The sequence below is a fragment of the Vulpes lagopus genome, chromosome 10 (assembly GCF_018345385.1).
Source record: "Vulpes lagopus strain Blue_001 chromosome 10, ASM1834538v1, whole genome shotgun sequence".
Taxonomy (NCBI): Eukaryota; Metazoa; Chordata; class Mammalia; order Carnivora; family Canidae; genus Vulpes; species Vulpes lagopus.
In genome coordinates this window covers 104,586,838-104,610,560 of record NC_054833.1, presented here as the reverse complement: position 1 = coordinate 104,610,560, position 23,723 = coordinate 104,586,838, and the positions used below count along the sequence as shown (strand labels likewise).

The window sequence follows — 23,723 nt, the reverse complement described above, 5'->3', positions numbered from 1 at the left end:
CCACTTTGTTCCTGGTACATACCTCTTCATCATTATGGCCCCATGCTTCCTAATTCAGAAACCAGGAGAGAAATTATTTGCCTGTTACCTTTCTTATGGAGATATTTTCAAAATTATGCACCATAAAATTGTGGAGAAAAATCCAAGGCACTGTTTTATTACCACCATCTTCACTGAAGTCTAGGTGAATTAGTATGAAGCCTTGTGATAAAGAATGCATAATAGGAGAAAAATAAATATAATGTGTGGGGGTGATGTGGAGAATAAAGGCAAAAGAAATACAGAAAAAAATTAAATGTCCTTACAACTTACAGTCCATTGACAAGTACTTGAGACAGGCAGGGTGACCTTCCTCCAGAAGCTTAATGGCCTCAATGTTAATACTTTGCTGGAGGTGAAAGGCAACCTTAGCTTGACGTTGGCCCAACCTCCAGGATCCTTGTAAGTCTTCTTTAACATCTAAAAATCCGTTTGGAAACTCCCTTTATCTCTTCTCTCTGACCCCAAAATATATGTTAGCAATCATCCTTCAAACATATGGCCCACTGATAACCATTTGATGGGTCTTGTGATTAAGGTTTACTGGACAGTCATAAATGACCCCTCAAGGTCCAGGAAACCTTGCTTCCAAATTCCTTAGAGGCTTACGCTACCTAACCCCTTCCCAACTTGAAAGAATATAGTCAGTCACCCCTCACAATCCCAGGGCAGCTCTTTCTGCCACAAGTCCTTTCCCAATGTTTAATAAAACCACCTTTTTTGCACCGAAGATGTCTCAAGAATTCTTTCTTGACCCTTTATTCCCAGACCCCAAAAACATGTCACATCCAGGGGATATCTTAAGTTTCATCTGTTGGATGCTAGCAAAATTTGGTTTTCATATTTACTTATAAAAAAGGTTGATTTTGGAGTATGAGGCTCATCTGGGTCTGGCCCTCCCTCAGCAGGTGTCATGCCCCGCTGGGCCCCAGGCCCCATCAGCTGCATATACGTGTCCAGAAACTCCAACTGGATATCATCAAATGTGGACTTCTGCTCACTGGGACATTCTTTCATTTGCCAGGCTGGTAAGTGATGAGAACACCTGCTGCCAAAGTCATAATTTCTAGAAACTAATTCTGCATAAGGAGAACAGCAGAGAGTATTGGTTAAGGAGTCTGTTTCATGAAAAGGAGGTAAATGCAAAGTGACATCCAAAGACCAAAGGAGGCAAAAGACAAGAAAAAGACTGTCAAGTCCAGCTTGACAAGGAATGGTTCATTAAAAGGGAACCACCCGAGAGGAGAATGTTTAGGAAGAGATGTGTACCCCAGACCAAGGACATCATGCCCCAAGATTTATTTAAGGGTATGGTTAAATGGAAAGAAAAAATGGGGATGGGGGCTGGGATGGGAGGGAATGTGCTCAAGAATATTTCTTGTCACTAAGTCTGTGAGTGATAGACCATAGGACGCCTATAGGGATTTTGATGATATATATTGATTTTCATGATGGATTTGAGAAACTGTTCATTTGGAATAACTTTCACATACATCTCACTCTGGTACGTATAGCTGTGTTTGATGTTGCCTTCATTTCTTGACTTGGGTGAAGTGTGAGAGAAAATGTAGCAGTCAATTCCATTTTCCTCACATGCACTCCTAACCCGTTCAGTGCTTGCGCTTCACAGGGAGGACCAGGAAAGCAAAGGAGGAAGACAGCATGTGGTGTAGGAAGATAAGAGGGTGAAGGGTGAGGAGGCTGTTGTCATGTAAGTTTGCTTCCTCAGGAGTAGGTGATGAGAATTGTGTGCATAAAGTTGGGGGTGTGGTTTTTCTTTTAGTCAACGTTTTTCGTGGTGGTTGTGTCCAGCATTTAGTCTTACTGCAGTGAATTCTCAAAGACCTTCCGATGTCGCAGGATAGTCTGAGTAAGAATTTTGTTCCACCTTAAAATGTCACATATACATTCTTACTAAAAAATGAAGCATCTATGGGTGTTTCATAAAACAGAATACATTGTAATATTTCTTTATTGTAAGAAAAAAACAGATCACCTTCTTCAAATACTGGGTATTGAAAGGACCCAGTATTTAGTATTTCCAGGTCATAAATGTTTGGCTTCCAGCTTTTCATTCTCCACCCTTTCAAGCTCTCTGTGATACACTTGCTCAGTGTTACCATGAGAGCATGAGGTTGTTGGTGAGGCCAAGGCTGTGAGGCCAATCTCTGTATAAATGAAGTGGTCTTGTGTTCCACTGTCATAAATGTGAGTGTGCCACTTTACAATTGTGAACTGTTTTTCATCTTCACAGGAGGTTATTTGGCCCAGCTCATCTCCAGAATAGGAAAAGCAACCCTTAATATACCCTACATTTCGGGTATATTATACCCTAAATAGGGTGATGGTTTTCTATCCATTTTTTACTCTTCAAAGTTTGACTTTTTCGATATTTTCACCTACTCTTGGTTTGGGGATGAAAATGCATTTCCTGGGGCAGCCCAGGTGGCTCAGCGGTTTGGCGCCGTCTTCAGCCTGGGGCCTGATCCTGGGGACCCGGGATCGAGTCCCACATCGAGCTCCCTACATGGAGCCTGCTTCTCCCTCTGCCTGTGTCTCTGCCTCTCTCTCTCTCTCTCTCTTTCTGTGTCTCGCATGAACAAATAAATAAAATCTTTAAAAAAAAAAAAAAAGAAAAGAAAAGAAAATGCATTTCCTGATACTATCATTCATGTACTCACAAGAGATTACTGCCAAGGAACATGGAATGGTTGTGTGGAAGATAATCTTGGGCAAAAAGAGTTCTAGGGGGATCTGGCTGAGTCTCTGGAGCATATGACTCTTCATCTTGGAGTTGAGTTCAAGCCCCATGCTGGGTGTAGAAATTACTTAAGCATAAAATCTTTAAAAATAAAATTTTTAAAAATATTTTATTTATTTATTCATTAGAGACACAGAGAGGCAGAGACAGAAGCAGAGGAAGAAGCAGGCTCCCTCTTGGGAGCCTAACGTGGGACTCGATCCCAGGACCCCGGAATCACGACCTGAGCCAAAGGCAGTTGCTCAACCACTGAGCCACCCGGGTGCCCCAACAAAAGTGTTTTTAAAGAGAATTCTATTTAGTTATCTAAGCCAACCCAGCAAATTCTGAGCCAATATTCCCATAATGAGATTAAATATGTTTCTGCAATTAAGAGATCAGGCTCCAAAGTCAGACTGCTGAGTTCATGTTTTGATTCTGGGACTTTAGTGTTGTGTCACCTCCAAAGGATTGTTATGAGGATTAGTAAGATAAGTAAAGTATTAGAACAGTACTTGGCAGAATTTGCAGTTCTTACTGTTAATATTATGGAATTTCTTTTTTTTGTGTGTGCAAAATTTATTTTCTACTTCATATTCATGTCAAAGGTCATTGGATCTCTTGTCCAGCATTTAGTCTTACTGCAGTGACTAAACTCTTGGAGATATAATATTGCTAATTATCTTTAAAACTAAAGTATTGGGGGGACCCCTGGGTGACTCAGTGGTTTAGCGCCTGCCTTCGGCCCAGGGTGTGATCCTGGAGACCCAGGATCAGATCCCACGTCAGGCTCCATGCATGGAGCCTGCTTCTCCCTCTGCCTGTGTCCCTGCCTCTCTCTCTCTCTATGTCTCTCATAATCTTGGGAGTCATGAGTTCGAGCCCCATGTTGGGTATAGAGATTCTTAAATAAATAAAAAATGTTTTAAAAAAAAAAGAAGAGGGATCCCTGGGTGGCGCAGCGGTTTGGCGCCTGCCTTTGGCCCAGGGCGCGATCCTGGAGACCCGGGATCGAATCCCATATCAGGCTCCCGGTGCATGGAGCCTGCTTCTTCCTCTGCCTGTGTCTCTGCCTCTCTCTCTCTCTGTGAGTATCATAAATAAATAAAAATTAAAATAAATAAATAAATAAATAAAAAAAGAAAGAAAGAAATAGCTATTGTTGTCATAGTATTTATTTATTTTTCTGTAAGCATGGGAAATGCCTCTTCTGGGGTGCCTGGATGGCACAGTCAGTTAAGGGCGTGACTCTTGATTTTGGCTCAGATCATGATCTCAGGGTCATGAGATGGAGCCCAGCATCAGACTCCATGCTGCTGAGCCTGGAGCCTGCTTAAGATTCTCTCTCTCCCTGTCCCTCTGCCCCTCCCCATCCTCCTGCACAGCGCCTCTCTCCTTAAAAGAAAGAGAGGGAGAGAGGGAGGATGGAAAGAAGGAAAGAAAGAAGGAAGGAAAAGAAATGTCTCTTCCAAAATAACATGTTGGTAGAAGAAGTATTTGTAAATTTGTTCCTTAACATTCAGAAGAGAGGTCTAATGTTTCATATTATGAAGTATTGTTACCAAAAAATGGAGAAATGCAACTTTAAACTGAGATACCATTTCCCACCTATCAGATGGGCATAAATCCACAAACTCAACAACATACTATGTTGGCAAGACTGTAGGGAAATAGGTACTCTCATATATTGCAAATGGGAATGCATTAAGATACAGTTTCTAAAGAGAGGAATACTTGGGAATCTCTAGCAAAATTGCATTTACATCTACCCTTTGATCCAGTATTCCTGCTCCTGGAAATCTATCTTGAAGTTAGACTGGCAAAAATATAAAAAGACACACACATGAGGCTATTCGTTGTAACTCTCTGTGTAATTGCAAAAAAGTAGAAACAATCCACACCCATCTAGTGGGACACTGGTTGTAAAAAGAAATAAGTAATATTTCTATGTACTACATTGGGGTTATTTGTATGTTGTTTTAGTGGAAAAAAGCAATCTGCAGAACAATGTATATTCTACTTTAAGAAAGAGGTTAATATGAATATAAATGCATATATACCTATATACATATCTATAAACATAATAGAAGAAAAGAAATGAAAATGATTGCTTATGGAGAAGGGAGGGAATAGGATAGAAAGGAGAAATAGAATTTAGATCTTTCTGTATGTACCTGCTTTCATAATTTTAACATTGGAACTCTAAATTTTTTTTAAAGATTTATTTTTATTTATTTATGATAGACATAGAGAGAGAGAGGCAGAGAGAGGCAGAGACACAGGCAGAGGGAGAAGCAGGCTCCATGCCAGGAGCCCGACGTGGGACTCCATCCCAGGACTCCAGGATCGCGCCCTGGGCCAAAGGCAGGCGCTAAACCTCTGAGCCACCCAGAGATCCCTGGAACTCTAAATTTTTTACATAATTAGAAAACAATTGGTTTTGTTTCCTAAAAATAAGGAAAAAGAATAGGAGAAGAATGGGATTTAGCAAGTTCAGGCAGATTTTAGGTTAATTTTGCTCAAGAGCAGAAAGGAAGTAGGACAGTAGTTCATGAGGCAATGTGAATTGGCAGTTTGTGTTAAGACAGAATAAGTAGTAGCCAAGGCAGTGTCCTTGATCTGAGCTACCATGCTAAAGGGATTCACTTTGGGTAGGAGCGCAGGGAGCTTGTAGGAGGAACAGGGCAGAAGTGGCCTCTGGGTGTAGATGCTTGCTGCTCAGGGGCAAATTTGGTGGTGGGACTCTGTGGAAGGGACTCTTAACTGCTTCCATTTTCTTTTTGAAGCAGAAAGCAAGGTTATGACCTGACCTGAGAATCAAGATCAGGCACTTCCTTGTCATTGGAGTAGAGAAGGAAGTGGGAGGAATCATCTCAGAGAGCAAAAGCATGAATAGACCTGGGGAGTAGAGTGTGATCACCCCGCTTGTCATCCAAACTTAAGCTGAGATATAGTCAGTGAGGTTGTACAATCTTCTCAAGCCATGTCAGGCAGCATGTGTGAGAAACAGCAAGTATACATAAGGAGGCATGTTCAAGAATGTTATTGTTCTCCTACTGAACTCTTTTATCTCTACCAATAAGAATACAGAATATGAGGAGAATATTACACTTAGAATGTAATTTCTTAAAATGAACTTAATTCTGGGGCACCTGGGTGGCTCATCAAGTAAGCATCTGCCTTCGGCTCATGTCATGATCCTCAGGGTCCTGAGATGGAACCCCATTTCAGGCTCCCTGCTCAGTGGGGAGTCTGCTTCTCCCTCTCCCTCTCCCCCTCCCCTCTGCTCATGCTCTCTCTCTCTCTCACTGTTTCTCTCAAATAAATAAAATCTTTAAAAATTTTTTTTGATTAATTTAATTCTGTCTTCATGGTGTTGACTCCGTCAGTGGACCTCATTTTGTGATGTTGGGTCATAGAAGGTGATGTGACTGCTCCATAGCAAAAGAGCTCCCTGAGAATTCCTACGTTCTAAAAAAAAAAGGGGGGGGGGTAGTAATCTTTAATTTGTGTTGTTTTGATCACCATGCATATGCTGGTAACAACTATTTTATAGACTTACAGCTAGTTACACAATAGAAATTATCTTTTCCATTGGCTTCCCAAATAGATGCCTTTTCAGACCAACATGAAAGACATGGAAATAATCCTCATTTACATCGGAGACCTGAGGAGACAAGAGGAGAAATGGCAGTACCAAGAAACAAAAAGATCCCAGGTAATGTGTAGTGAAATCAATCTTGCCTGAAAGGATACACAAGTGTTAGTTAATGCTGAAGTGTATCATCATAACATGTACTCAATATTTGTTGCATTCTGTTTTGTCTGATCTTATTATTGCAAGTTTTACTCATTTTATAGATACTTAAAAAAATTTTTATCTGACAGCAGAAGCAGGGTGAACGGGAGAGGGAGAAGTAGGCTCTCCACTAGGTAGGACACCCCACGTGGGCTCAATTCCAGGACCCTGGGATCATGACTTGAGCAGAAGGCAGACGTCCAGCTGACTGAGCCACCCAGGTGCCCCAATACTTTTTTTTTTTTTTTTTTTATTTTACTTTCTTTCTTGATGGGCCTTTGGCCATCTTCTTTTCACATGTGCCCCAAACCAAATGAAAGATAGGATTTTCTCTCACAAAGGTTTCCATCCAAAGAATCGTCTTAAAGTCCTTGCAGATTCTTTCAAATTGTGGTGTTCTCTCTTATTTTTTTTTAATTTTGAAAAATAAATATGATATGGGAAAGGATGCATTAGCCTGAAATGACTTCAGTCAATACCAGTGTTGGATGATTATAGAGATCATCTGACCAAATGGGTGGAAAAAGAGACAGATTTAAAATGTAGCTAGTGATTATTCTGAGGGGTATGACCTCACAACTTCAAGTTTTAGATGTCTTTGTCAACAAGCCTATTAAGGATCCCTTAAAAGAACAATTCTGAAAGTGCTATTGTAGAGGCATAAATATCTATCTCAAGGACAAATGTAAAAATCAGCTTTTCTGCATGCTTTTGTAACTGAGTACTTATGAGTTGGGGAAGAAATGTTTCGTGATGGCATTAGATGAAAATAAAGTTGGTGTACTTTCAGAACTGTTAAATAATTACAGAAGTCGCTCTGATGGTAATTAAAGCACCAAGGCTGAGAATGCATTTGAAAAGTTTCAATAAAGCCACTTCCTGAAATGCGAGTTACATTACTTTAGATAACACATGATTTTAAACATGCCTTTGTAGAACAAGTTACTCCATTAAGTAACTAGATTATTTGACTGTTTCACCTACATCCTTAGAAATGATATAGTCAAGTTTGCTCCAAAACAGCTAACTTTAAATCTCCTTGAAGAACACGGAGGCAAGAAGCTAACACAGCTTTTATAGACCATGAGATGCAAGTTACAAGGTGATGACAGCAGAACAAGGCATTAAGAGCTCGGGTCTCATAAACTGTGGAGCCATCTAATCAGCCATGGACTGCTTGCTTGTTTACACTGTTAGGAGCAAGAGAAATGAACTTCCATTTGTTCAAGCTCCCATTCTGACTTCTGTTACAATAATCGACCCTATGCTTTTAAGTGTACATCCTGCTAAAACATGGCCTACTGGAAAGGGACAAGAAAGGCCTTTGAGTGTTCATGAGTTCCCAAAAGAAGGGATAATGGGAAAAAAAAAAAAAAAAAAAAGAAGGGATAATGGGAAGCCTGATCCTTTTCTTTAAGGGAACAGCCTGGAAATTGCACCTTACTTCTCATATCCCATTGGCCAGGACATGATCGCATGGCCATACTGCTGCAAGCAAGGAAGGCTGGGAAATGTAGTCCTTGGTGGGGCTACCATGTTTCCTTAGAAGGAAGGAAGAGACAGTGGCAGAATAAGCAGCAGTCTCTGCAATACAAGGAACATTATCTCCTTTGTCAGTCTTCCCCTCAAAACTCTGCAGCCACCGATCCCTTGTCTTTTGGCATTTAATACTATTGTGGAAAAGAATATCGTTACTTTTTTAGCATGTAGCCTTTTTTCTCTTATCAGATTGTGAAATTATTTAATCCTTGTAATACAGAAATTTTCTTAGTAGGTTTCCAGGTCACTTTTTCACTGATTTTGCCTAGAATGTGATGTTATATATACACATTTTTCTTGTTCATGACAATTCTATTCTACTTATTTATCACTTATATTTTATTAGTTCTAGTTTTGTCCATAAGAGATACCAGTTATCTGGGGCGCCTGGGTGGCTCATCAGTTAAGGGTTGGACTCTTTATTTCAGTGCAGGTTATAATCTCAGGGCCCTGAGATTGAGCCCCATATCGGCTCACACTGGGCATGAACTGTGCTGGAGATCCTCTCCCTTGCCCTCCTTTGCCCTCTGCCCCTCCCCCCCACCTCTCTCCCTTTTTTTTTCTTTTTTTCTTTTTTAAAGATTTATTTATTCATAGAGAAAGAGGCAGAGACACAGGCAGAGGGAGAAGCAGGCTCCATGTAGGGAGCCCGACTTGGGACTTGATTCTGGGTCTCCAGGATCACACCCTGGGCTGCAGGAGGCACTAAACCGCTGCGCCACCAGGGCTGCCCTTCTTTTTAAAAAAAAAAGGAAAAGGAGAGAAATACTAGTTATCTATTTGCTAAATTGCAGATTTCTGTCCTCCATCTCTCTTCTGTCACTCTTTTAAGTGAAAAGAATGGTTTTGTGTGTATCCCTCTGTTGCATTTTGGGAGAATTTTTATCCTCCTTCTCACTGATTGGATTTTTCCACATCAATTCTGTATTACTTCAATGTGGATTTTAATTTTCCTACAGCATTTTAGCTTTCTTGAAATCCTCTAGTATCATTTATTTCTCTTTTATCTTGTTCTTGTGCATCTTAGCTTCAGTTGGTTTAAGACTTTCTGTTCCTATTAAGGATGTGAAACAGCTTTGTGAAATATTTTTTGGGTTTTGCTGTTAACTCAAGTATACTTTCCTCGAGGTCCTCTGGATTCAATTTCCAGGTTCTAGAGTATTCATTGGCTCCTTTTGTTGGTTTTTTTCCCTCATTCTTAAGGCAAGGTCTATCCAAATACAGTGTTTGTCCATAGACTGAGAAATTGGATCACTCTTGGTTTAGTAGCTTGTTGGATCACCTGGTGGTCATAACCCCATTCAGATTCCCCATGAAAGTTCAGAATCTGTTCCCTCTTCCCCTTGAGCTGTTAAACTAATGACCTTAATCCACTGTGACATGTTTCTGAACTCTACAGACATTGCTTTAATTGTCACATATTTAGGTATTATTACACCCATTCTCCACATGAGAAAACTAGGAGGTTATTAAGTCATTGGTCTAAGGCTTCATAGTTACAGTAACAGGCAGACCAGGTCAGGAGCTCAAGTATTTTGCTTCAAAATCCAGTTTCTTTCTTCTCTCCATCCTGCATTCCTTCTAGAAAGACATGGTGGGGTGCCTGGGTGGCTCAGTCAGTTAAGTGTCTTGACTCTTGATTTCCGCTCAGGTCATGATCTCAGGGATGTGAGATCAAGCCCCACATCAGGCTCTGTGCTGGGCATTGAGCCAACTTAGGATTCTCTTTCTCTCTCTCCTTCTTCATCTGCCCCTCTGCCCCCACTTGCACATGAGCTCTCACTTTCTCTAAAAAGAAAGAGAAAAGAAAGACATGACAGCTAACCGAAAGAACATATCAAAACTATCCTCAAAAAAAAAAAAGAAAAAAGAAAAAAAAGAAATTCTCCTCTCCCAGTAGTGGTGGTTACAATGATTCTGCTGCTAAATAAACATAATCAGTCCTTTCAACACCAGAGGGACTGTTACAAGAAGAGATGGAGAGGGCAGAGCAGGCTTGCTATAGCCAGATAAACTGTAATGGGTCTAGAGCACATGCCTCAAAAGAGGTCGACCTAAGTTAATAGCAAATAGCCATGTTAACGCACTTACTGCCTTCAGATCATGGTGTTCTTACCGCAGAATGTGGAACGGTAACGAAAGCAATAACCATGATCTGGCAAAATATTGTCAGTGATCATTTTCTAAAAGTATTACACTACAGGGGTGCCTGAGTGGCTCAGTCTGTTAAGCGTCCAACTCTTGGCTTCCGCTCAGGTCATGATCTCAGGGTCCTGGTATTGAGCTCCAAGTAGGGCTCCCCTCTCAGCGAGGAGTCTGCTTCCCCACTCCCTCTCCTTCAGGCCCTCCCCCTGCTCATGCTCTTTCTAAAATAAATAAATCTAAAAAAAAAAAAGAGGCCAGCCCAGGTGGCTCAGCGGCCTGATCGTGGAGACCAGGGATTGAGTCCCACATCGGGCTCCCGGCATGGAGCCTGATTCTCCTTCTGCCTGTGTCTCTGCCTCTCTCTCTGTGTCTCATGAATAAGTAAATAAACAAATAATCTTAAAAAAAAAAGAAGTAAAAAGATTCTTTGAAAGTATCATGTTATGGTCATACCACACTGCATGCACCCGATCTCATCTAAAAGTATCAGAAATATGCTCTGATGTATTAATAGGGAGCTCATCATTTTGGTAAAATTATGGGACAAATATTTCCGTGGTAGTATTCATGTATGATAACTTTACAATTGATCTGATTTAAATATTTTTATACGGCAGACCTTTGAAGAATAAACAGAGATTAGATATTAGTGATTTGTGACACTTGAGGTCCAGAATCCTAGCTTGTCTATAGAATTATCCTAAGTGGGAAATGATCACTTTAGTTTCCCATATAAAGTGATTTGCATTGTTTTTTACCAAGACTAAGACACCCTCAAATAGAAATATTTCTATCCTAGACTTTTACTTGAACTTAGTCTGCTTTCTGCTTTCTGTGGCAGCTATTCATCCTGCACCCCCATGTCACCACCCTGCTCATGCTGATCTTGTAAGTACTTCCCTTGATGGTACACATCTGGGATTAGTCATCTCTATCATTCCTGGTGGATCCTCCCGGAATGCCACTCTGGATATAGCTTTTGCATAAGGAGAGGAAAGTACTTAAGTGCAGGAAAGAACCAGGTTGAATGAATGCTTTACTAATGATATTTTTAAAGCCTACTTTGGCTTTCATGTTGTTATAATTATCATTTGTTGGTTGGTTGTTTATTCCCTGCTTCATTCCAAAAAGGACTTGTGACATCTTACAAAAGTATATGCTATGCAATGAAATTTAAATTTCTTTTAGGGGGAAAAAACTGAGTGAAAGGAAAATAAAAGTGGAGACTGCATAATCTGCAAAATTTCACATTCAAGAAATTTCTCAGCCTTTTTTACTTTGTGTCCTACATAGAAACCTTTCAGTGGATGTCTGAAGATAGATTTACACTTATTTGACCCACTGCAAAAAAAAAAAAAAAGGCATTTCTCGTGTGAAAGAGAGCAGCGATGAAGCCAAAATCCCTTGAGTCAGTGTTTTCCAAGCGATGTTCTACAAAATAGTAACCAACGTTCCTTAAAATGTTTCCAGAAGGAAAGAAAACAAAGATTTTTGACTGTAGGACTTCTCAGAGCCTTTCTTATGACCAACCCTAACCACATCCCACCAGCTTCAGCATTTTCACACTGTAGTCTAAGCCACCATCATCTCCTGGCCAAACTTTGCATCTGCCTCCTGCTCATCTCCCTCCTCCTGCCCTTGGCTGTTTTTTGTCAGTTCTCAACATAGCAGTCAGAGGAGCAATCCTTTGCCACACAGGTCAGCTCATCCTGCTGCTTCTCAAAGCCCCCAGTGTCTTCCCATCTCATTCAAGGTAAAATCATACTCTTCTCCGTTGCCTGACATATGCATGCTCTCCCCAACCCCATCCCTCATTCCCACCCCCATCCCCAGGATCTTTCTGCTCTCCCCCACATCCAAGTTCTGCTCATCTAGCTTCCTGTTCTTCCTCAGACAAACCCAGCAGGTTGTTACCTCAGGGCCTTTGCACTTCTCAAATGCCTGTCTCTAATATATTGGTAGAGCTTTCTCTCTTTATTCCAACTGTCAGCAAAAATGCTGTCTCCATACATCTGAGTGCCCTATCTGAAACACACCCTTTCCTTTCATTTGCTTGCTCTTATTATTTTACTTCATGGCATTTATTTAATACATAGTATAATTTGCCCCCACCACTAAAATGGAGGTGCCATGAGGGCAAGAACTTCACTCATTTTGTTCATTGCCATATACCTGCTTCCCCAAAACATAACTTAGCATGTGGTAGATGTTTAATTACAATTTATTGAATGGTTGATAATAAATACACTAATGTAAATTATGAATCTAAAAGAGGGTAACATAGTATGCCACTTTTTCAAAACTGAGTACTGAATCTCTTTGAAAAAAAGGCCAATTGAGATCTCATGGGATGTGGGAGTACCAGAATAATTTTGGAAACACTGCCTTCATTTTCACTTAGTAAAATGGGAGGATGGGGTAACTGGGTGACGGGCATTACAGAGGGCACATGATGAGATGAGCACTGGGTGTTATACTGTATGTTGGCAAATTGAATTTAAATAAAATATTTTTAAAAATCAGATTCAGCCTTTTCCTGTACGCCCCTTTCAGTCCAAGACCCTATGCCATTCCATCAGCCCGTTTCCTTCAGCACTGCCCAGAGTCACATGGCAGGTCCTGTCAGTCACCTGGGTGCCTACCAGCCGCCTTCTCTCTGTCACACCAGCGCTCCCCAGGCCTGCACCCAAAGCACAGTCTGGGCAAGCTTTGGTAGAAGTGACCTCAAGCCCCAAAGAGAACACCCACACAGAGGTCGTCACCACTCACCTACAAACATCATTTCAGGATGCCTCTGATCAGGTAAGTACAGAAAACTGAGGTCACACTAGGGACCTTTGTGACCCTGTGAACGTACTTCTATTCTTTCCTCTTATTTTGCTGATGCTTCAAGAATAGTGATGTGAGAAAGGGGCCTGGTTCACCCTTCACATCTGAGCAGAGCTCTGCCTAACAGTGCCTGATGGACAAGCATGTGCTCCAGTTAAAAGCAAGCACTGAACAAGCCCATGGGAATATTCCATGATGGTTTTTTTTACCCCCTTCAGTATATTAATGTCTTATTTTTATTTAATGCTATTGTATTTAGTGCTTCAGATGGGGAGGGCGCTTTGTCCACCTGCCACAATTGTCCAGCAGTAGCACACCCTTCTGGACTGTTCTTCTCCTCACCAGCTCAGCACTCCTTTCCCCTTTGTGCCCTTCTCCCCACAAACTTCAAAAAAAAAAAAAAAAAAAAAAGCAAAGCCACCCTGATAATGTTGACTGAAGAAAATCATCCTACTTCTTACCTTTTTTAAATTTAACACAAGCCCTACTTACATGCAATCTAACTGAAAGATAATCCTGTTTGTGCTGGATCTGCTCTCAGCAGTAATTGGAACTAGTTGTTCACTATTGTTTCAGCTATTGTTGTGTTCTCCTGGCAGAAAAATTGATCTACAATAGCTTCAACAGAGTTCTTTGTTTTCCTTAAACAAAGAGAAGTCTGAAGTGTAGAATACCCAAAAAGGCCTGCAGATAAATTATTAGAAACAGTAAGAGAATTTATCAGTGTTGCTGAATACCAGATTAATATACGGAAGCTAGTTGTACTTCTACATGTCAGCAGCAAGCAGTTAGAAAATCAGATGGGTGTTTTTTTTTTAAGATAGCAGAGGCTCCTGGGTGGCTCAGTCAGTTAAGTGTCCAACTCTTGATTTTCCTGAGATAGAGCCCCGCACTCAGTGGGGAGCCAGCTTGTGGTTCCCCCTCCCCCTCCCTTGCACATGGTTTCTCGCTTAAAAAGAAAAAGAATAGCGAGTACCTCGGAGTAAATCCAACCAAAGATGAGCAAAATTTGTATGGAGACAACTATAAAGCTTTATTAAGAGCCATTAAAGAAAAGCAAGGTAAGTTGGTAAGATCTACTGTGATTCATCCCAGCTCTAAAACCTCAAATAAACCATCCTCAGTGTCCTCCTGGATGTAGCTAGAATGGCATTAAATAAGACCTGACCTCCACTGGAAAACATGCAGTTGGGTAGCAGCTGGGTCTCACTCATACCTTTATTCCTGCTTATTTACTGGGTGGTCCTCAATTCTAAGATCATTCTGTAACTAATCCAACCTCCAACAAACCCTGTGAATTAGAAATCACCTTCTTCAGTTGTATAGACTAACAAGGGCTGGATCATGACTGACTTTAACCACTCTAACTCCTGAGTCTAGCTGCGCACAGTAGGCATTTAATAAAGGCTTACTGAATACTAACTGAATTGAGCTGCAATGGGCTGCTCTCTAGAAATGCACTAAGTAGCTGCTGTAAATAGAGATTATCTCAGCTTGGGACTTCCATCCAGTTCAAAAGCCTCTTAAAGTTTTGGGATCACGTCCAGAGATCTGGGTTTGTTTCTCAGTTTCTGCCACCCACCTCCTGCCATCTGGAATTTCAAATACTCCCGTCTTGAGCATGAACTCTTTAATTGAGGGACATAAGCCAGTGGGAACCCTGAGGAGATAAGCATACTTCTGAATAGAAAAGTTTGTTTTTGTTGTTTTGATTTCAAGGTGTTGCCCTCAGTTGGATCATGGCCCTGAGATTTAAACTTCTCTTATAAGTCGTATTTCCAGACCCATCTGTCCCTGTATCAGTCATTGTATGACCTTGAGATCTGTTCCTCTACTGTATGGAAGAGGTGAAAATTCTATGCATTTGGAGAAAATCTTCTGAAAGTAGTAACTCTTACAGGGAGTCTGTGATTCATTGATTTTGTAAGGTTATCCGAGGTCAATTCGTGTTAAAACAATGTCTCAAGCTACTTAAGTGCAATCATTTTCTATAAATAATTTTGGCAGAATCCTTCGTCCCCAACAGGTCGTATATGAGACAGCAAGGAACTTGAACAAAGCAATTCATGGTTTACAAACTAACAGCAAACTACAGACAGCTTGTGAGATGCTCCAGAAACTGACAGCCTTAATCCCAGAATTTTCTAAGTCAACTCAGGTAAGCAGACGGTGATCAGTAGGAAACAAGGTATGAGAAAGGGGGAAGCAAACCAGAGAAAAAGTATGTAAGACAAAATGCATAATCTGGAGATGGTGCCCTGTGTAGAACTTAGTCTTACACACTATTTTGTGGAGACTCAATATTTAGCCACATATTTGTACCTTTACCTCTGAAGATTGCAAATCAAGTAATCAGTGATGACCTTCTCAGATATGCCTATTTTCTTTTGTTCATTTATCAGGTTACTGCCTTTCTGATACATTTGTTAGACATCACTGGCAGACAGAAATAGATCCAGTCCTGGCCCGAGATAGAGCAGTTCAGCTTTGAAACAGATGACGGCCCTCACTGCCCCATCTGCCAACTTATTCCCAGTAATTATTCATGCCTGTCTCTATTCCCTACACATAAGGAAATTAAGAGACTAGGATTCCAGAGAATTTTCATTTTTTCTTTTCTACGTCCTGCATTTTCAAATATTTTGCAATAAGCCTATAAATGTAATCTGTGCTGGTTTATTTGGCTTTTTTTTTTTTTTTTTTTTTTTTTGAGACAGAAAAAGAGGAGCAGGGAGAGGGAGAATGAGAATCTTAAGCTGGCTCCATGCCCAGTACAGAGCCCTGATGCAGGGCTCGATTTTAGGACCCTGAGATCATGACCTGAGCCAAAATCAAGAGACGCTTAACCAACTGAGCCACCCAGGTCCCCCTATTTGGGCTTCTTAATTATGGACATAATGCAGGCTTATTATTTAAAAATCTGAACATAAGCATATAGTTATAAAGCAAAAACCCTCACTATCTGTGTCCTTTTTGCTAATCTCATTCTCTAGATGTAATTGCTGGTATCAGAATATTACTAATTTGTTGGCATAGCCTGCCAGACCTTTTTCTATGCATATGCAAGTTTGTCGTTTTAACAAAAATGGGGGTTAAAATATACAAATATTTCAGCCCCTTGATTTTTTTTTAGTTAATGCTGTGTCATGGATATCTTTTTGTGTCAGTACACATAACCGAACCAATAATTATTCATGTGCACTTGGACGTTTTTTGTCTACTCTTGTTAATAGCATTCCCATGAACATCCATGTCCCTACATCACTGAGTACTTATGCAAGTGTTTCTATTTAATAGAGTGCCAGAGATTGAAGTGAGGGGCTTTTGGGACTCCTGGGTGGCTTAGTTGATTAAGCAGCTACCTTCAGCTCAGGTCATAATCCTGGGATCAAGCCCTGCGTCAGGCTCCTTGCTCAGCAGGGAGCTGAGTGAGACCCAGCTGCTATCCTCATTCTCCCTCTGCTGCTCCCCTTGCTTGTGCCCTTTCTCTTTTTCTCTCTGCCAAATAAATAAAATCTTAAAAAGAAAGGTGGGGGGCTTTTGCATTTTCTGTAGATAACAAAATTCTCTCTCAAAAGGTACTGTTTTGGGGTGCTTGAGTGGCTTGGCTGGGCATCCAACTCTAGATTTTGGCTCAGGTCATGATCTCAGGATCATGAGATGGAGCCATGCTGAGTGTGGAGCCTGCTTAGGATTCTCTCTCTAACCCCCCACCCCCACCCCTCTCCCCTCTCTCTTACACACACACACTCTTTCTCTGTCTCTAAAATAAATAAATGAATGAATGAATAATTAGGCACCGTTTTACATGTCTACCAACCATTGTCCCACACTCTCCCAATTTCGAAGGCAAGAAAAGAAAGAAAAGGAGGAGAGAGCATTTTATTGATTACTAAGGAGGTTGAACAACATCGTATATATTGATTGACCATGTGCATTTCTCTTCTCAATTGCTTCTTCATGTCCTTGTCCATTTTTCCCCTGAACACATTGTCATTTTTCTTACATGTTTGTAAGAGAGCTTTATTTACTATTTATATTGGCCTTTTGATACATGTATTGCATATATTCTGTGCCTATGTCTTATTTTTAATTTTGTTTATTGGATCTTTTTTACGCAGTTTTTAAATGTTACTTTGAAAACAAAAAAGATTTAAAATCCAAAATAGTAGAACCTACCGGGGATATTCCATCAATTTGCTTGACCTTTCTACTTGTTTTGCATAAGAACATCCTATAGAAAGGAGAATTGGGGTTTTCTGTTTCATTTAGAACTCTGCTTGTTCTCTGTGTTGTCAATCTTGAATGTTTTTGAGGCCCGAGTTGCAAGGGACAGTGTACTCAGTGTTCCAGGCAGTACTGGTTTTTCTCTCTTTTTGGCTTAGTTTTGTTAATTAGGTTTTTGATCTACTTACCACTCCAGGGGGGGTTCTCTCAGTTCCTTAGAATAACAGAAATACGAATCCTCCCTAGAGGTAATATGTAAGATATTTTCTTTTCCTGCCAAGTTGTAATAGTGCTTTTTATAAAATGTGTTTGAAATGCATAAAGAACATCGAACTCCTTATCAGAAGAACACAAATAAATTTTTTTAAAAGTCTGAAACAGCTCAGGGATGTGTGTTTGCCTCTTAAAACTCCCAGGTCAGTGTCATCAGTCCTCTTGTGGACCTGAATGAGCAGCTACCTGACAGTGCATCTCAGAGCAACGGCATTCGGGGCTTTGAAAACCCTGTGACTGTCTGCCTCATTCACTCCCTTGATGATGTAGTAGAAGCCAGTAAAGCCAGTCTGCAAAGATCCAAACATGACATTAAGCAGGTGGGTACAGGAGCTGCTGATATGGAACTCATTTTGGAAAATTGTTAATCTTGAGGTGCCTGGTGGCTCAGTTATTTGAGAATCCTACTCTCAGTTTTGGCTCAGGTTGTGACCTCAGGGTTGTGAGGTGGAGTCTGGCATCAGGCTCTGCCCTCAGTGGGGAGTCTGCTTGAGATTCTCTATCCCTCTCCCCCAACTCATGCAGACACACTCTGTCTTTCAAATAAATACATCTTTTTTTTAATGATTTTATTTATTTATTCATGAGAGACACAGAGAGAGGCAGAGACACAGGCAGAGGGAGAAGCAGGCTCCACACAGGGAACCTGACGTGGGACTCAATCCCGGGTCTCCAGGATCAGGCCCTGGGCTGAAGGCAGCACTAAACCACCAGGCCACCAGGGCTGCCCTCAAATAAATAAATCTTAAAAAACAACAACAACAAAATGATTCTCCCTCTCCATCTGTCCCGTCTCTCTCCCTCTCTAAAAAAAAAGAAAAAAGTCAGGTCCAGGGCAGCTTATAACATGGGACAAAGAAATATGTCCTTGGGTGGTCTCTTAATAAAAGGATGGTGAGTCTTTAGCCAAACCAAAAGTAATTTCAGTGGGTCCTTTCCAAAGAATGTCACCTTTCATTACGTCACTGTCAAGGTGTTTGTCCCTTACTGACCCCTCCAAAACCATTATCCACTGAGGTTGCTCGGCTCACATGGTGTTTCCTTCTAAAAGCAGGTAGAAAATACGCTGGAAATGGCCTTGCTGGCTCTTGGGAAGATCCAAGAAGTGTTCCTACAACAGAACCGGTTTTCTGAGTCTTTAGTGACTTTGACCTCTTCTGTTGCTACCCTGGTGCTGAGCAGGTAACAGAGGAGCAGGGAGAAGTTCGTTTTAGGTTTTTGAACTTTAGAAAAGACATAGAGATTGATTTCCATTTAATTTCTCCTTTCTTAGCCAAAACATGTCAACCTGGCCTCTGAGCTCCTACACTCTTGGGTCTCCAGCACTTGTGAGGTTAGGCTTTCTATCAGCTTCAGCACTGGAAGAGGTGTTGAACAGACACCCGGGAGTTAATGTCCAAGTGAGTGTGAAATTGATTCTGATCCGAATGGAAATGGAATTGATGGCTGCAGGCATTTCAATGCACCATGCAGGGGGTGCACCGTAAAATGTAAGCTGACCAGACCAAACAAGAGAAGGCTGGGTGCCATGGATTTCTACTTTATGGTGGCAGGGTGGAGGCCCCTTAAAAATGATCCATGGTAGAGGTTGAGAGCATTAAACAGACTTCTGGATTTGACAGTTTCTGTGTTATGGCTTGAATTGATCTAAACAGCTTATGTATATACAAAGCTGGGAATATCTGCATAAAAAGTTTTTTGTTTTTTGTTTTTTTGTTTTTTTTTTTGCTAAAGATTTTATTAATTTACCTGAGAGTGCAAGAAAGAGCAAAGAGGGAGAGGGAGAAGCAGGCTGAGCAGGAAGCCTGACATGGGCTCGATCCCAGGACCCCAGGATCACAACCAGAGCCAAAGGCAGATGCTTAATAGACTGAGCCACCCAGGCACCCTCTGAATAAGTACTGACTCAGTATATGACTTAGCCATATCAGTGTATTGTATTTCTTTCAGCGGTTACTTAACAGATAAGATTGGTGCCTTATCTTGGAGAGAAGAATATTTCCTAGTAATCATGAATCCTCCAGGTATAAAGATGTAAAAAAATAATAATAATAATTCTGAGGGTCACAAGTAAATGACTCATCTTTAATTCTTTCTCATATGATGTTCTAATGAGAAATATAATTTCATTTGAGATATTGGCAAGGGGAAAGATCCCAACATTTCCTTTATTTTTTGCTACCTGACACCTTATTACCTATCAGAGTATCATTTCCAAAGATTTCAGCGGTTGATGAAATAAGTTTTCTTGTCTCTAGGTAACAGGACTAGCTTTCAATCCCTTCAAGGATTTTGATGACAAGAACATTGTTGGAAACATCGGAAGTGTGTTGCTAAGCTCTAATCAGAAATTGTTTCAAGTCCATGATTTAATGGGAGATATTGAGGTATGACTTGATTATCAGGGAATGAAAGAGAAGGGAATAGGAATTCTTGGAGAACAGAATGGAAGAAAGTCATTTTAAATTCATGGCAGTGCCATTATTTGATTATTCACATCTTCACTTGGGAACTTCTACAAGGAGCTTACCTTACCCTTAGGAGAAGGTGTTTTAGGTCTGAGATTGTATATTGTCCCTTGATCCCTGGCTCTATATTACCTACTGATACTCAGGGAGGAAGACCTAGGAAGCTACATTCCATTATCACTAGAAAGGAGACTGAAAGACAAATGGATGGACCATCTTGAACTTGAAGATTGATTAACTATCTCCTTCTAGATCATGCTGTGGAGAAATGTTAGCATGGAAACCCATCCCACCAGCCTCAACGTGACCTCAGATCATTTTATTATCATAATGAACATCACTTCCCTGGAGAAATCCCTGATCGTGTGCGTAGAACCTGAAAGTCCCCTTTTAATGACACTCTACCTGGGGTTCCAGTATCAGCCTAACCACACCCGCTTTGACCTGAACATCACCCTTCCAAAGGATCAGGTGTGGCAAAAAGGTAAAACTTCAATCAGAAACTTATTTTGTTTTTTGTTTTGTTTTGTTTTGTTTTATTTTTTTAGAAACTTATTTTGAAAGGCATTTCTTCTTTTTTTTTTTCTCTTTTTATTTTGAGATAAGTGTAGATTGTCATGCAATTGTGAAAAATAAAACAGATCTCATACAATTCACCCAGTTTCTCCTAGTGGTAATATCTAGCATAAGTATAGCACAATATCAAAACCAGGAAATGACACTGATACAAAGCATTGACCTTATTTGGATTCATCAGTATTACAGGCACTTGTGTATGTGTGTTTATTCTGTGTAATTGTATCACATGTAAATATACATGACCATGAAATGCATTTTTCAAAAAGATGGATTGTGGAATGGATCAAGATATATTTGTGATAAAGCAAATTTTAGTAAAATTTTTTTTAAGTTATACTTACTTAAGTAATCTTTACACCCCATGTGGGGCTCAAACTCATGACCTCGAAATCAAGAGTCACATGCTCTTCTGACTGAGCCAGCCAGGTGCCCCAAATTTAAAGTAAAATGCTAATTATAAAATCTGTTTAGTGATGATATGGGTGTTCACTTTAGAATAGTCAATTTTCTCTATGGTTGAAAATTTCCATAATGTGGAGAAGTAAAAGTTCAGCACAGTGTATTTTATATATATTTCAAACTATTTCTTTTTTTTTTTTTTTTTTTTTTTAATTTTTATTTATTTATGATAGTCACAGAGAGATAGAGAGAGAGGCAGAGACACAGGCAGAGGGAGAAGCAGGCTCCATGCACCGGGAGCCCGACGTGGGATTCGATCCCGGGTCTCCAGGATCGCGCCCTGGGCCAAAGGCAGGCGCCAAACCGCTGCGCCACCCAGGGATCCCTATTTCAAACTATTTCTAATCTTATATTTGGGTAAGGACAAAGCTGTCTTAGTAAGTCTTGGTGTAATATCAGACTGACTTCAGTGTGGCTTAGAATAGTTAAGAATCTCTGCGATACATAGATAGGACCTAGATATACTTGACTGAAATACATAGTCACTGGATATCAACTTTAAATGTAGTACTGGAGGTGGGTGGGTAGGGAGACAGGGTAACTGGGTGAGGGGCATTAAGGAGGGCACGCGATGTGATGAGCACTGGGTGTTCTATAAGACTGATGAATCACGGAACTCTTACCTCAGAAATTAATAATACACTATACTTTTTTTTAATTTTTATTTATTTATGATAGTCACAGGGAGAGAGAGAGAGAGAGAGAGAGGCAGAGACATAGGCAGAGGGAGAAGCAGGCTCCATGCACCAGGAGCCCGACGTGGGATTCCCGGGTCTCCAGGATTGCACCCTGGGCCAAAGGCAGGCGCTAAACCACTGCGCCACCCAGGGATCCCAATAATACACTATATGTTAATTGAATTTAAATTTAAAAAATAAAATTATTCGAAAGCTAACAACAACAACAAGATAAATGTAGTACTGGGAAGTCTTAAAGCTACCCTTTGCATTTAAAAAAAAAATGGGGTAGAGGGAGAATAATCCAAATGGATAAAGCATTATTACTGTCTTTCTTGTTGAACGAGCTCTGGCTCTCGTGGAGGCATCACTAACACAGGAATGGTCACTTCTTAGGTGCTTCTTGCCCTTAGAGCACCTGAAGGAGCACCTCTCACTACAGGACTGCCAGCTAGAGTTCTATCTGCATTACCAGCAGGTTCTATCCTGATTCACAACAGGCACTCCATTTTCCATGTCAATCTTGACAGTATCCTGTCAATTGGAGCCAGAAGGGATCTTAGACAACCTTTGGTCCAGAGTCCTCATTCGAAAGGAGAAAATAGGGAGGTTGTGTGACTTGCCTTAGCCCTTACCAGCCCCTGGGTGAGAGAGCCAGGCCTGGAATCAGGGCTCTTTCCTGGAACCACCCTGTTCCCATCCTTGCTTCATTGTTGGGCTTCCTTTGTCAGCTAGGTCTTGCAGCTACTCATCTTGGTGTGTGATTATTTCATTTTTCTAAAACTCATAATACATTCTGATTCATTAGACCTAAATCTTCATTTATCAAGAGAATACGACTTCATATTGGAACAGGAATAATCCAGAGCCCCAGGTTTTATCGCTGGTCATTTTCTTTAAAATCATTTGTGGGGAAAAAAAATCATTTGTGGGGCACCTGGATGGTGCAGTCAGTTAAGCGTTTGACTCTTATTTTCGGCTCAGGTCGTGATCTCAGGGGCTTGAGATTGAGCCCCACGTTGGGCTCCGCACTCGGCAGAGAGGCGGCTTGAGATTCTCTCTTCCTCTCCCTCTGCTCCTCCAGCTGGTGCACTCTCTAAAATAAATAAATAAATCTTAAAAAAGTGAAATCATTTGTAATTCTAGTCTTAGTCAATTCCCCATTTATAAAGTAAAATAATGATAGGAGTGCCTGGGTGGCTCAGTCGATTAAGTGTCTGCCTTTGGTTCAGGTCATGATCAGGTCCTGGGATCAAGCCCCACATTGGGCTCCCTGCTCAGCGGGGAGTCTGCTTCTCTCTCTCCCTCTGCTTGCTCTCCCCCTGCTTGTGCACACGCTCTCTTGCTTTCTCTTTCTCTCAAATAAATAAAATCTTTTTTAAAAGTTAAAGTAATAATAATAATTGACCCTTCATAAGGAAGGTTCTGATGGTCCTTTTGTCCCATTTGAAATGCAACTAAGCACCGTTCTCTGTTCTCAGATGAGGAATACACATGGGTATTGACTCCAGAGAGTCTGCAGTATAGGATTGGCACCTACCACATAACAGCCACGTTGAATAAAAGCAAGGAGAGTGCCCAGCAGACGCCCACCCTGTTCTCAGTGGTAACTGCCGTCACTCAGTGTTATTTCTGGGACAGCCACAATAGCATGTGGAAGAGCACTGGATGCCACGTAAGAAGCCATGCCACTTCCTCTTTCTTTTCTGCCTGAGTTGGCAAGAAATGCAGAGCATCTGTTACCTCGTTTGGGGGCACAGAAAGAAAAATCATCAGAAGGGAAGTAAATTAGCCTGGGAGAAAGAAGGATTACGTGTAGTGGGCCAGGAAAACATGCCTCTTTGGAGCAGGCGTATGTTTCGTGTTTGTAATTTCTCAAACATCAGTTCAGGGTGAATCTAATGATTCTAGGCAAAATAAGCAATATGTAGACGTTAAATTCTACAAAT

The 23,723-nt window shown here is 40.9% G+C and overlaps 1 protein-coding gene across 11 annotated transcripts in view; it reads left to right on the top strand.

Annotated features, from left to right (window-relative positions):
* PKD1L3 (polycystin 1 like 3, transient receptor potential channel interacting) overlaps positions 1-23,723 on the top strand; it is a 67,232-nt gene that overhangs the window by 2,430 nt on the left and 41,079 nt on the right. For 8 of the 11 annotated variants that reach the window (XM_041770667.1, XM_041770668.1, XM_041770663.1 and 5 more), the window contains 11 exons: positions 945-1,067; positions 6,390-6,497; positions 11,104-11,150; positions 12,792-13,064; positions 15,118-15,249; positions 17,735-17,911; positions 18,643-18,773; positions 18,865-18,991; positions 19,850-19,978; positions 20,312-20,543; positions 23,256-23,449. In XM_041770667.1, coding sequence (XP_041626601.1) covers positions 945-1,067; positions 6,390-6,497; positions 11,104-11,150; positions 12,792-13,064; positions 15,118-15,249; positions 17,735-17,911; positions 18,643-18,773; positions 18,865-18,991; positions 19,850-19,978; positions 20,312-20,543; positions 23,256-23,449 — 1,673 coding nt within the window. The remainder of the gene's footprint in view (positions 1-944; positions 1,068-6,389; positions 6,498-11,103; positions 11,151-12,791; positions 13,065-15,117; positions 15,250-17,734; positions 17,912-18,642; positions 18,774-18,864; positions 18,992-19,849; positions 19,979-20,311; positions 20,544-23,255; positions 23,450-23,723) is intronic. The other 3 variants (XM_041770665.1, XM_041770666.1, XM_041770664.1) reach the window with 3 other exon arrangements.